The sequence below is a fragment of the Lepisosteus platostomus genome, chromosome 6 (assembly GCF_059453375.1).
Source record: "Lepisosteus platostomus isolate fLepPlt1 chromosome 6, fLepPlt1.hap1, whole genome shotgun sequence".
Classification (NCBI taxonomy): Eukaryota; Metazoa; Chordata; class Actinopteri; order Semionotiformes; family Lepisosteidae; genus Lepisosteus; species Lepisosteus platostomus.
Window position 1 is genome coordinate 31,539,162 of NC_142616.1, and position 13,966 is coordinate 31,553,127.

The window sequence follows — 13,966 nt, forward strand, 5'->3', positions numbered from 1 at the left end:
GTTCAGCAGTCGTTATCCGTTACTAGACAGTGCTTGTATTGAGATAAGCAAGTAATGATGAACGTCTAACTTCTGGTCTTAACTTTAATTTTGGTAATGCCCTTCTGTCAGCGTTCTTGCCTGGAAAATCAATAAGTTACAGGACTGTAACATTTCATTTTGTAGCTTAAGTGGTGCATTGTCAGATGCAGGGAATACAACAAAGTAACCATCTGGTAACATCTGGAAAGACAGCACGTTATTGTTTTTTAAGTGCAGCAAGTCAGGAGCAAGCCGACTGCGCATAAAAAAGAAGGGCAAACCCTTCAAACCTTACCCGAGAGCTTCCCCTCTCAGGGGTGAGAGGTAAAAAAAGGCGCCGGTTCAATCCACAGGCCCGGCTTTGGTTGAGATCCGGCGGTACCAGAGGTCTACAGAGCTGCTGTTATGCAAGGCGCCCTTCCCCAGAGTGGTGAATGAGATGTGTCAACAAATGTTTATACTGGATTACAGGCGTTGCTGTCTGTCCTGTAGCCCGGTTGTTCAAGACGCCTACTGTACCTGCGTTCAATCCGCACCAAGAGGGTTACCCTATATCCCAAAGACCTCCGGTTTTCCTTCCGCAAACGGGGTACCGATGACCTAGGCTAAGGCGGACAGCGTACAGCAGGGCACTAACTCTTGCCCTTGTCCGAATTTAACTGAAAAAATGACAAAACATTTTATTAGTCAGGGCTGTTGCAGGCGCTCTAATGGTATACAGTGGTGTGAAAAAGTGTTTGCCCCCTTCCTGATTTCTTATTTATTTGCATGTTTGTCACACTGAAATGTTTCAGATCATCAAACAAATTGAAATATTAGACAAAGATAACACAAGTAAACACAAAATGCAGTTTTTAAATGAAGGTTTTTATTATTAAGGGAAAAAAAAATCCAAACCTACATGAAAAGGTTTTTATTATTAAGGGAAAAAAATTCCAAACCTACATGGCCCTGTGTGAAAAAGTGATTGCCCCCCCCTGTTAAAACATAAATCAACTGTGGTTTATCACATCTTTGGAAAGCTGAGTTCAATTTCTCTAGCCACACACAGGCCTGATTACTGCCACACCTGTTCTCAATCAAGAAATCACTTAAATAGGACCTGCCTGACAAAGTGAAGTAGACCAAAAGATCCTCAAAAGCTAGACATCATGCTGCAATCCAAACAAATTCAGGAACAAATGAGAACCAGAGTAATTTATCAGTCTGGAAAAGGTTATAAAGCCATTTCTAAAGCTTTGGGACTCCAGCGAACCACAGTGAGAGCCATTATCCACAAATGGCGAAAACATGGAACAGTGGTGAACCTTCCCAGGAGTGGCCGGCCGACCAAAATTACCCCAAGAGCGCAGCGACGACTCATCCAAGAGGTCACAAAAAACCCCACAACAACATCCAAAGAACTGCAGGCTTCACTTGCCTCAGTTAAGGTCATTGTTCATGACTCCACCATAAGAAAGAGACTGGGCAAAAATGGCCTGCATGGCAGAGTTCCAAGACGAAAACCACTGCTGAGCAAAAAGAACATAAAGGCTCGTCTCAGTTTTGCCAGAAAACATCTTGATGATCCCCAAGACTTTTGGGAAAATACTCTGTGGACTGATGAGACAAAAGTTGAACTTTTTGGAAGGTGTGTGTCCCATTACATCTGGCGTAAAAGTATCACAGCATTTCAGAAAAGGAACATCATACCAACAGTAAAATATGGTGGTGGTAGTGTGATGGTCTGGGGCTGTTTTGCTGCTTCAGGACCTGGAAGACTTGCTGTGGTAAATGGAACCATGAATTCTGCTGTCTACCAAAAAATCCTGAGGGAGAATGTCCGGCCATCTGTTCGTGACCTCAAGCTGAAGCGCACTTGGGTTCTGCAGCAGGACAATGATCCATAACACACCAGCAAGTCCACCTCTGAATGGCTTAAGAAAAACAAAATGAAGACTTTGGAGTGGCCTAGTCAAAGTCCTGACCTGAATCCGATTGAGATGTCGTGGCATGACCTTAAAAAAAGCGGTTAAGGCTCGAAAACCCTCCAATGTGGCTGAATTACAACAATTCTGCAAAGATAAGTGGGCCAAAATTCCTCCACAGCGCTGTAAAAGACTCATTGCTAGTTATCGCAAACGCTTGATTGCAGTTGTTGCTGCTAAGGGTGGCCCAACCAGTTATTAGGTTTAGGGGGAAATCGCTTTTTCACACAGGGCCATGTAGGTTTGGATTTTTTTCCCCTTAATAATAAAAACCTTCATTTAAAAACTGCATTTTGTGTTTACTTGTGTTATCTTTGTCTAATATTTCAATTTGTTTGATGATCTGAAACATTTCAGTGTGACAAACATGCAAATAAATAAGAAATCAGGAAGGGGGCAAACACTTTTTCACACCACTGTATATGCAACAGGTTATATTATGTTGTTTTTAAAAACAATTCTCTGTTTTTAAATCTGAAGTGTTATAATGATTTTTATATTAAGTAAATATTTTATTAAAGTTTATTTGGTAAACAAAACAATCTAGTCTTTCTGTATACGAACAATCCTCTGGGGGCAAAATGTTGAGAAGGTGGTTTCTGTCTTTTGTCCCCTGCGTTCTTCACAAAGTCCAATGTGCTGCTGCTGTAGCATAATTAATCTGAAGCCTCTTACACGTTAAGTGGGCTGGAGGCAGTATCGGTGCGAATAAATATGAATCTATAGCACTGATTTCAAACACAATGCAGTAGTGTGTCCCTTTATATCACTACAAGGTTGCTGAATCACGGAGAAGCAGGTTACTTCTAATTAACTTAAATGGGTGTAACATTCAGCTACTGCGAGGAAGTTGTACAAAGGTTGACCAGATCTAACATTTCCCTCTACAAGCCACAGAATCTGACAAGTTGCTGCTTTTCCGTTTAAGCAATCGTCTAAAAATATATAGTCCAAGCAATTAACAAAAAATAATTAAACAATAGGTACACCGTACATTTTTACTCTATATTCGATCACAATTTTTCAGTGCACACAATTTCTTTTATTGATATACAAATTGGGGTTTATAGCATATCTATGAACGCACACAGAACACAACTCGTATTGCACATTAAATTAATCGGATTATTAACTGGTAATTATATGACATTGTCGCATATTTCAATATACTGTATATGTCAAAGAGGTATTTTCACAGAACAAAGCATCTATTTTTGTAGGATGACGTAAGAAAAAATGTCCCATTTCTTAAACATTTACTTCTGTTTTCAACACTTTATCCGGTACAGTGCTTCATATTTCCTCCGCTTTGCTCAAAGCAAAATGTTCATCATCTGTATAAAATATAAAATGATAAAAACATAGTGTTTATTCCTGTTATCTTCCCATTTAAAACACCCAGAAGATTTTCAGAGAACATTTCAAACACACTTTTAGAGTACAGCTGCATTTAGTTGTATTAGGTATTACAATTTCAACTATTGAACAGGTATGGATATGTATTTTAACAATATACTGTATGGCTATTAGGTCACGCATATTTCATCTGCTGGTACAAGTGCAGTTAAACTTATAAAACTAAAAGGAAACTAACCATTTACGAACTAACTGTAAAAAGTAAGTACAGAATCGCCTTCCGTGGGGCTAGTTAGTAAAGTCTTGGGTCTTAATAAAGTACACTCTATCATCTTTCCAAAATTGGGTTATTTCAAGGTGATTCGATGAAAATTATCAGTTTATGAAAGTAGAAAAATGTCAAAAGGTCAGAAAAGGTTCGGAGAAAAATGAACAGAAGATTTTTCTGTTTTTTTGTTTGATTGAAAAGGAACGGACGTGAATGAACTGCTGTCCTTGTTAAAAATGACTAACTCGCCATCATTGTGACGGTGTTATGACAGATACGGTGTCAGCTTGATTTGGGCTATCCTCCAGCAATCACGATTTCGGACTTTCTAAGCAGAAAGGCGGTAAATGATTAACATCTTCAGAAAAATGAAGACAAAACGCTACGGTTAAAATAGTTGTGCTAAAACACTAGTCTAGAGTTCATATGTTAAAAATACCAGTTACAAAAATTCAAACAATTAAAGCTCTCACGTTGCTTTCGGCGTTTCCTCTCATGCTTTGCGGAAATGAAAACGGAAACCGTAGTTGCGCATTAAAAATGCGACTTGACGAACGAAGGGCATATAGCTGTTAGTGAAACTCACAAGGTATTTATTTAAAAAGACTAGGATAGGACGGAGTTTACAATAGATCAGCGGAATGGGTTCATAAAAGACCTGCTTATACTGCTATCCCTAGTTTGTGACGATGCACAGAAAGAGGAAGAAGGTAACACGTTGTGTAACTTCGTGTTGTTGAGAACTGACCTTGCGTTGCACAGCTACAGCAACGAAGAGGTGTACCGTACGGCACTGGCATTTGGTAAATATCTCAGCAGTCCGAGTATTACAGGAGAACTGTCTTTGGAAAACGGTACGCTCTATTTTTCTTAAGTTCTGCCTTTTGTCCAGGCCATTCGTGATTGTGATCGAGCATGCAGCAATCTACGTTTAAAATGATTGCTTACATCGGACCAGTGTAGTACAAGTATTTATGAGACGACATGGCTAACGTTGCATGCATTATTGCACAAAAATGAAACGAACTGGCACTTCATATTTTATTTTCGCCTTACGTATTCTTAGAGCAGTGTTGTGTGTATATATATACATGTAAGCAGAGATTCTCGAAAAGCAAACGGGTTGAAATTGAGTAACTGGTTACAGATCAGGTAATACAGTATGGATCCATGAATTTACAGTGAAATCCAATTTTATGATATCTGTCTTAAAGCAGACACTTCTCTAAACATGTTAACCATTACCAAGGTAAAACTGAGTAACTCCACAGAAAAAATACAGAATAAAACAATGGTAGAAGTCATTGCAATCCTGTAGAAACTAGTTAAAGACACTAAACCAGCAATTTCACTCAAAACATTTTTAGTATGCGGCCTGAAACATTATCAGAGATTTGTGGTCTGTTTTCCAAGCACAGGCTTTTGAAGGGTGGAGCTGAGCCATAAGAATTTCTGCTGCAGCGGAGAGGTGTACAATATGTTCAACACACCCACACAGTAGCCTTCAGTAATTCAGCAACTTTACTTGTCTCCTTACAAGTATAATATGGTGTACTTTGTATCTGATTATTTTAAAGCGAGGAGAGCTTGTATTGGTTGCCAAAGTATGAAAAAATATGAACAACAAGGCCACAATCTTGTCATGTGTATTTGTACTTAGATAAGGTCCTGTGAAGGTTGCATTTTTTTTTCCAGATTGGCCTCACTGAACCATATTTCTTACATCCTCTGCACTTATCAGTGACCTATGATTATTTTTGAGAAGATGCTACAAAGTCAGTCTTTACAAGTACAGATGTTGGCTCATTCAGCCACAGTCTGTTTGGCAGAAGTGGAATGTCTTTTGCTGTTGTCGCTTTAGGAATTGTGGAGGACATGGATCTCTGTACATCCTGAACTATTGCAGCAATGACTACTGAGGCATCCGTTTCAGCCACAGCCCAGTCTGGGCTGCCCAGCCCGGCTCGGACAGACTATTACTGGATCCGCTCCTTCATTTCAGGAGGTAAAATAATTTATTTTTCAGAATATTTCTGCAGGGTATAGCAGGCGGCAGCGTTACGTGTGGGGTTTGCATGTTTTCACTGTGATTGCAGTGTTCTCCAAGGTTTTCTCCCACCTGAAGACACGCAGACCAGGTTTGATTGGCTATTCTTAGTCCTTTTCTCTTTGGCCTTGCAATGAACTAGTGTCTTCTGTAGGTGCTTACACAAAAAACAGAAGGTTACTGATGATTTAACTACCTAAATACTGATAATCATCAAGTGAAAATCAGTCGCAGCACTATTACAAAAGTTTAAATTTTGGGATCTGATGATTGTAATATAATAAGTGAAGAAGTTGATGAGAAAATGACTGTGATACAGTATATGGTGTCATAAAATTAAAATAAATTGGGGCAGTGCGGTGACTCTGTGGCTAAGGATCTGCGCCTGTGGCCGGAAGATTGCTGGTTCGTATCCCGCGGCCGGCAGAAAAAGAAAAGCCTCATATTGGCTGTCACATGTCAGCATGCAAAAATCTGCCCTGCAAATTGTACCCATGCACAAAATGCACCTATATAGAGGGACAAGTGCATGTGATTTTAAAATCTGAAAAGATGTGTAAATCTGAAAAATATCTGAAAATAAAGTCTAAATATCCAAAGCAAGAGGTCTAGAAAGTTTTCCAAAGATTGATCTGGTCATTTTCATTCCGAAGAAATGTTGAGTGAAGAGCTTGAGCATGAGGTTAGTCACAGCTGTGTGCACGTATACCACAGGGCTGGAATTCCAGGCTGCTCTGTTCTGCCTCCTCCGTGCATCGCATTTCTCAGGGCATTCCTCATTGCAGAAAACGAGAAAATTAAGACATTATTAGAGACCAAAAATGTCTTTACCACAGCAGATTTATATTGTAGGATCCGGATTGATTTTTTTTCCCAGCATTTGTTGCAAATGTTTATCCAACAGTTGAATTGATCTCTGGATGTTGTTGTAGATATTAGACTGTTAAGACAACTGAAGAAGATAAGAGAGCCGCCCGGGAAGTGAGATAATAATATCATTTCTTGTTTTTGTAGGTTTTTTTTTTTTGCAAACTATGCAGTCTAGTGGCTTGACGTAGGCTTTGTGCTCAAATATATATAAAGATGCTGCCTGTCCTTGGTCAGTAAGATAAGGGGCATGTATGTGGTAAGCTGGCTGTACTCCCAGAACATGAAAAGAACTAACTGTTGTCTAGTCTGCAACTTAGATATAATTAATTGGCACGTGTTGCTGTCTTATCGTTTGTTTAGAATGTGTAATAGTAACTCCATTTGCTTTAAGGTATAAAGGACCATCTTCAGCTACTTATTTTTTACGTCTGGTGGTTGCAAGCCGGACTTCCATATGCATATGAATAAAGAGACTTCTGGTTCACAGACACCTGAACTTTGTCATTTGTTTGACACTACACAACTAACTGTTGATATTTTGCATTGTCTTTAATTTTTATGACTGCTATCTTTTCTTTTCTCTATTTGTAATATATATTATATTTTAACAATTTTAACATTAAATGTTTTTCTACTCCATAATGTTCACAGGTGTAGCAGGATGCTGTGCCAAAACAACCATTGCGCCTCTTGACAGAGTGAAAATTTTATTACAAGCTCAGAACCCTCACTATAAACATCTAGGTGAGTGATTATCGGATGACTTAATGGCACATTGGAATTTTTGTCGATTAAGATCTAAAGAGAATGTGTAGTTTATTTTAAGATCAGTTTTTTTAACACTGTTGTTATTCAGGCAACATACAAAATTAACCTTTCTTGTATGTCAGCAAATTTGTATCCACCAATCCATTATCAGAAAGCTGCTTATTCTTGGTATGATTTGTGACAACTGAGAGCCCTTCCTGAGTTCTATGAGAGTACTTTGACCTGGGTAGGATGACAGGCCAACCATAGTGCCCTTACAGAGTCACGCACAAGCACACTAGACGCAGTGAAGGAACACTAGTTTAACCCAACCAGAGCCAGAGCACCTGGTGAAAACCCCCACAATGTGTGGGAACAGGAAAACTCCCAATCCCAGTCTGGAATTGAATCCAGAGACCAGGAGCTGTGAGGTAACAGCTGTAAATACCATGGGGCCTTTTTTCACTCCTGGCATTCAAATTCACTTGTACTGACAGAACTCTGGCAGGTCCTTAGATGACTCCTTTGTATATAGTTTGTTTTTTTTTCTAGAATATCTGAAGGCAGTGTCTGAACTGCATGACTGTACTCAGTTAATCTCAGATCTATGGGGTATGTTGTTGAGCTCATGTAGCCTTACTAGTCCCTGCAAATTAATTTCCAGAAACTAGGTTGCATGCCTAAAATTTCATAATGCTTTTAGCAAAAAATGTAACTTCTTTTTATTATGTTTATATGACTTTACTACATAAGACTGACAGTAGAGCAACTTCTGTTGTCAAACACTGCGTCTACAAATTAGACCTAAATCACTGTGTTGTGTTGTGTTGATGATCACTGCAGTAAGAGTACACCTGATTCACCAAAGTTGTGGAACTTTTTTAGAGACAAATGTAAGCTCTCATTTGTTAAAATATTGGTTAAGGTTATTGTGTTCAAGAAGCCATGCATAATAAAATCCTAAATGCAACTCTAAAAAGGGACTATTAACAGTTACGTTGCAATATCAATATCGTATGTAGTGTTTTGCAATGATAAATTTATTGATCTTATTCGAAGACTGTGTCTGACTGTCTTGCTCAGGAGTATTTGAGACGCTTTGTGCTGTGCCAAAGAAAGAGGGGTTCCTTGGCTTATACAAAGGAAATGGAGCTATGATGGTCAGAATATTTCCTTATGGAGCCATTCAGTTCATGGCCTTTGACCATTACAAACAGGTATGTAGTTATAGTACTGATGCTTTTGTCACAGTACTATTTTGTATGATGGTTTAGCACTGATTTGATGGAAAAACAATTAGCTTTATAACTTTAATCTAATAAATATGAAAGGATAATTATCTGTTTTTTTTAAATTTAATGAAACATTTTAAATATTTGTCCACAACGACATTCACAACAAATGCATAATTTGATTTTCCACAGTTTCTGAGAAAAAAGTTAGGCATCTCGGGACACGTTCATCGGTTAATGGCGGGATCTATGGCAGGTAAAAAAGTTTGTGTTCAATTTTATGCAAGTGCTGTCCTCTGCATGTGCGTGAGTGAGAACCTTTTGGACTCAAGTCACCTGGTTCGATTCTGATCTTTTCACTTAATGAGAACTGTTGAGTGGAGATGTTATTGCGTCACCATGCTCTTTTTGAATTAGAATAACATGACATAGTGAGTGTTGTTTCCAAGTCATCTCACAAAGAGACTGACTTTAAAGTACATTTCTATCTCTGTTACATGCCTGTAAGCATATTTCTGTGTCTTTTAATCATTCTTTTCTGTAATGCGCTGCAGGCATGACAGCAGTTATTTGCACTTACCCACTGGATGTCGTCCGAGCCCGACTTGCCTTTCAGGTAAAGGGGGAGCACAGGTACACTGGAATCGCCCACGCTTTCCAGACCATCTACAAACAGGTAAGCCCTGGGGAAATAAAATGTGCTACACAAAGCACCTTTTTTAGGATTAGTTGAGTGGCACTGGCGTTTCAAATGTTTTGAGCTTATCTGTGTCCTGTCTCTAGTATATCCAGTCATTTAAAACTTTGGAGCTTCAGTACTTTACCTTAGTCATGCAAAAAGCAAGTATAACATGAAACATCATGTGTTCTCTGTAGGAAACAGTGCCTACGTGTTGTGTATGACCCTTTGTATTTACAAGATAGACATTTTGAACTTGTTGAAGGTGTCTCGTTGCCTTTCACACTGGAACAGGTTAGACACATGATGATGATTTGTTGAAACGTGAATGTGTTATTTGTTTTTTGAAGGAAGGGGGTGTCTTAGGGTTTTACAGAGGTCTAACACCTACTATCATAGGCATGGCCCCTTACGCAGGTGAGTGTGAGTATTTTCATATTTGGAGTTACAGCAGAGACTGTCAGAGCTTAGAAGCCAACTCTTTCTGTAATGCCATTTCCTCTCCAGGCTTCTCCTTTTTCACCTTTGGCACGCTGAAAAGCTTGGGACTCATCCATGCTCCAGAGCTCTTGGGAAAACCATCCTTGGACAACCCCGATGTCTTGGTTTTGAAAACGCACGTGAACCTTCTCTGTGGGGGGATAGCCGGAGCCATAGCACAGACAATCTCGTGAGTCTTGCGCTTCATCTTTGCTCTGTTGTGTAGTTTTGGCATCTGTTGTAGAACAGTGTAGGCTGGGGTGTTACAAAAACACCAAGCAGAAAACTAGGGTACAGGAGAGGAGGTAGTGACTGGTTTACTTCCTGTTTGTGTTAGAGATACAGCCAGAGTACAACCTACTGTATGTACTAAGTGCAACACGGATGCAGCTTTGCCTGGAGGCAGACATGCATTATTTCGGAACACGCTTGTCTTTAACCAGACATCTTTTGTAGGTATCCCCTGGATGTGGTTCGCCGTAGGATGCAGTTGGGAATAGTCCTCCCTGATTCTGACAAATGTCTGTAAGTAGCCTCTATCTTTCATGCATTTGTAATATATTATATTGTACTTTATTAGTCTTGTACAATAATTCTTTCTGTGCAGTTCACTGGTTGAAATTCTGGCATTCAGAAGTTGACAATAATTACAAATCAAAAGACAGGTTCACGTTTCTTTTACTGTAGTTATGTTGATTTCAGAGCTTGTCCTGCACCTGTGGTGTTGCTGCCTGGCATGTTTTTCCAATTAACGTGTATCTTTAACCTCCAATGATAAAATGGGAATACCATCACACACCCGCAGAAAAAAACGAGAAAGCAAAATGTATGATTTACTTTGTACACAACATACAGTTGTTTCCTGTTCCTGTGATGCATGTGATACAAGGGACAGGAAGTGAGTTGCTCTGAAACTGAGACCTGTTTTGTTTTTTCCAGTACTTTGACCAACACCCTAAAGCACGTGTACAAACAATATGGAATTAAAAGAGGACTGTACCGTGGCCTGTCACTGAACTACATTCGCTGTGTGCCCTCTCAGGCAGTGGCCTTCACCACGTATGAGCTCATGAAACAAATACTGCACCTCAACTGAGCACTGGCTCTTACAAACATGGAGAAAACGTACTAATTTCTTTCAACAAAGCAGAACAACTGTTCTAACACTATCAAATGCAGCTTTAGAACCACTGGGTACCAGGCACACCTGCCCTGTTTTGAAGAGCACAGCTGGACTTACACTGTAGGTAACTGATAAGTTTTTGCAGATGTGGGATTTTACTTCAACCTTTTTCCCTTCCCTATTTATTTTTGTATAAGCAAGAAAACACCATTCAAAGTGGAAACAAAGTCAAAACTGGCATATGCAATCAATGATAAAAAACCTGGCATTAGTAAAGTTTCAGTGTTCCAATTTATTTTTTTTCATGATCTCCAAATGTAATAACGTTTTACACCAACAGACCCAACACTGGATTCATTGCCTGTTAATGTCTTTTACTTCTGTGTAAGACTTATTTAATGGGACACTGTTTTAGTGCCTTTTGTGGTCACTCCTTTAAAACCTCCTTTATTTTCCCATTTGTTTATATCTTTTGTGCTACAGCTGATATGTCTTTCAGAAACAAACTACAGACACTTGAAACAGGAGCAGTGGTCTCAATCATTAATTGACAGAAAATACAGACTGATGTCTGACTACTTTTAGATTAGTAAGATTACTTGCCTTTGCAAAACCTGAGCAAAGTAACAGTTAACTGTTTACATAGATATTTCATGTGAATTGCCATGACTTTGTAACTGTAATTAATATTTTATTTACACATAAAAGCTATACATATTTTGTCCTTTCAGTCACATTAAGCCCAGATAGCCTTACTTGTCTTTGAGTAATATTTGTATTGTTAAATGAAGCACTGATTTCTGTCAATTACTGTCCTTCTTCAAGAATTCTGTGCTTAAATCAAGACATGGAAAACATTAATACCCCAGACCAAAGAGACCTTCAAAAACTGTAAGTTAATAAATTAATGTAAATCTTGGGAGGTGTCAGCACCGTTTGGCTATAGTCTTATACAGCATAATCAGTTTTTCAAAGTTTGAAGATATTACATTGTCCTGTACGGAAAGGTTTATAGAATATATTTCCATAGAACAGTTCTGTCTTTTCCATACTTTGACGAACAACATTCTAACGAACAATACAAAGTGCTTAAGGATAGCTATAGGCTCAGGATTCAATTACAGGTGTCATCACAATGATATTGTACTGTTATATAGTGAGCTTCAAATTAACTTTCATTGAGTGATTTATTAATTTAATGTTGGTGAAAAGTGACTAGTATACTATGGAAATTAGTAAATAAAATAAATTAAACTAAAAACAATCACATATTACAAATTAGTAAATAAATAAATTAAACTAAAAACAATCACATATTACAGTTTAAGTATTTTATGATCAGCATTTTCTTGTTCGAGGCTTCTTGCTTCAGCTGAGTGAACACATAACACTTTTCACAGATTTTTTTTATCTGTAATGGAGAAGTCACTGTTTTTACCTTAGGGTGATATTCTTGTTGCCCACTAGAGGACAGTATTGGTACTTCTTTGCACTATTTTCCAAATCATGAGGTGTAAGAGTAGCGGTTAAATATAGATTTTATTGCAGTCCTTGATTATTCTTCTTTTCTAAAGGAGCATATTGATTTTGAAGACATTCTATGTCTTTTTTTAAATGCAATATGAGCTTAGTTGTATCTGTAACCACAGTAGCAAAACTCCACTCGTTTTCTAATGTTCAATCAAAGCATGTTCACATAATTGAGTATCCTTTACAGCTTATGACTTTCTCAAATGAAATACTTATCTCTGTTCTCTGTTATGAAACAATACTATTTAGATGTGTTCTTTTCTGACCTATGTCACAAATTTGATGTATGTGCAGTATGTGTGAACCACTATGTACTGGTGTTTTCTGAAAAGAAAATTGCATCACTATATCAGGCTTTTGGATTGTGTGAAAACAGGAGTGTATATATTTGTAGTGTGGTATGTAATACATTAAATATTGTAACATTATTTCCAAAAACATGACTGGCCTCAGAAGTGGCTTCACCATTAAAGACACTCCTCCCCAGTGCTAGTTGCGCTCTAGAATGTTCTAGGCAGGCTTGTGTCACTATCCAAAAGTGACCAGCCTTCCTTAAGTGCTGGTGGGCAACTGGCCGAGTGCCACTGAGGGTCTTGTGGGATCAATCTGGCCAGGATTCACTCAAGCAGCCTGCTATGGTGAATGCAGTAGGGAGCCAGCTTTTGTCTTCATGGTGTCTAACTAGATGGAACATGGCTGAGGCCATTGTCAATGACAGGGTGGGAGAGAATCAGTCTTCCTAACACATACTAGGCCATTGGCACCTGGCACCATCTCTGATATTTTATACCATCTCATACTGGACGAGTTTCTCCGCCAAGTCATTGCTGAACCTCTGTTACTGGGCTGCGGTGCCACGACCAGCAAGTTGGACAGCTCTGCCTACACTTCCTCATTCCCCGTGTGCGGTTGTGGGGTTTGTGCCTGAAAGCCGATGTGAGATGTGAAAAGCGCACAATTGGCTACTCCAAATCGAATGGGTGTCTCTAAAATAATTAATTTATTATTTAATTTAGCAATTCTGATTAAAAAAAACAACTGTTGTTAGGTCTAGGACTGTCTCTTCTGTGAATAGCTTTCATCTGTCCAAGCAGTCCAGACATGATTGTATTTAAATGTGACATTGAATAAAAAGCTTTGATCAACCTTTTTTTTCCCCACTGTACTTCATTAGATTGCTACTTTTTCTGAAAAGTGTTAAAAGTCTAAAAAGATAAAAAAAACGATATATAAAATTATTTTGAAAATGTTCATCTACAAAATGCTTCCATTTGTACTTTACAGAAAGTATGGTCAGGGTGCCTTTGATTGTCCAAGAAAATTGGTGTTTGCAGTTTCCTAACTTGGACAACTTAGTCACAGTATTTCCGGTATTTAAATAAGCTGATCATCTATTCACACCCATTCCATGTATTATATTACATTACTTTAGAGATCACTTGCAGTGAAAACAATAACATCTAATAGTTCTCAAGGACCACAGTTGACCATTTCTGACTTGGCCGATCCTGTTAACAGCCACGTACTCCCAACCATTTAACGCTTTGAAAACCAGGATAAGCCCTGATGTACCAGTGTGGCTTAGATACGGAAATTCCATCCACTGCTACTTGGAACACCTCTCTCTCTGTATATATATTTTAGTG

General features: G+C 38.6%; 1 protein-coding gene and 1 long non-coding RNA gene across 3 annotated transcripts; one reads left to right on the plus strand and one right to left on the minus strand.

The window, feature by feature from the left end:
* Nucleotides 1-3,019: 3,019 nt before the first annotated feature.
* LOC148661528 (uncharacterized) lies at nt 3,020-4,225 on the minus strand. Its single transcript, XR_015939554.1, has 2 exons — nt 4,086-4,225; nt 3,020-3,322 (listed from the first exon to the last, which is right to left on the minus strand). It is a non-coding gene; the product is annotated as an uncharacterized LOC148661528 (long non-coding RNA).
* Nucleotides 4,154-13,466, plus strand: slc25a16 (solute carrier family 25 member 16). 2 transcript variants are annotated; one of them, XM_088635396.1, is made up of 10 exons: nt 4,154-4,415; nt 5,474-5,617; nt 7,181-7,273; nt 8,360-8,493; nt 8,701-8,764; nt 9,063-9,184; nt 9,538-9,604; nt 9,695-9,857; nt 10,124-10,192; nt 10,607-13,466. In XM_088635396.1, the coding sequence occupies exons 2-10, from the start codon at nt 5,521-5,523 to the stop codon at nt 10,761-10,763; spliced, it is 966 nt and encodes a 321-aa protein (XP_088491522.1). In that variant the 5' UTR covers nt 4,154-4,415; nt 5,474-5,520; the 3' UTR covers nt 10,764-13,466. The 2 variants fall into 2 exon arrangements, with proteins under 2 accessions (XP_088491522.1, XP_088491521.1); XM_088635395.1 differs by having other exon boundaries at nt 4,155-4,466.
* The last annotated feature ends 500 nt before the right edge of the window (nt 13,467-13,966 follow it).

Coding starts and splice junctions, on each gene's coding strand:
- slc25a16 (XM_088635396.1), top strand. CDS start 5,521: ATGACTACTGAGGCATCCGTTTCAGCCACAGCCCAGTCTGGGCTGCCC. Junction 9,605..9,694: donor AGGCATGGCCCCTTACGCAG/GTGAGTGTGAGT, acceptor TTTCCTCTCCAG/GCTTCTCCTTTTTCACCTTT. Junction 9,858..10,123: donor GCCATAGCACAGACAATCTC/GTGAGTCTTGCG, acceptor CATCTTTTGTAG/GTATCCCCTGGATGTGGTTC.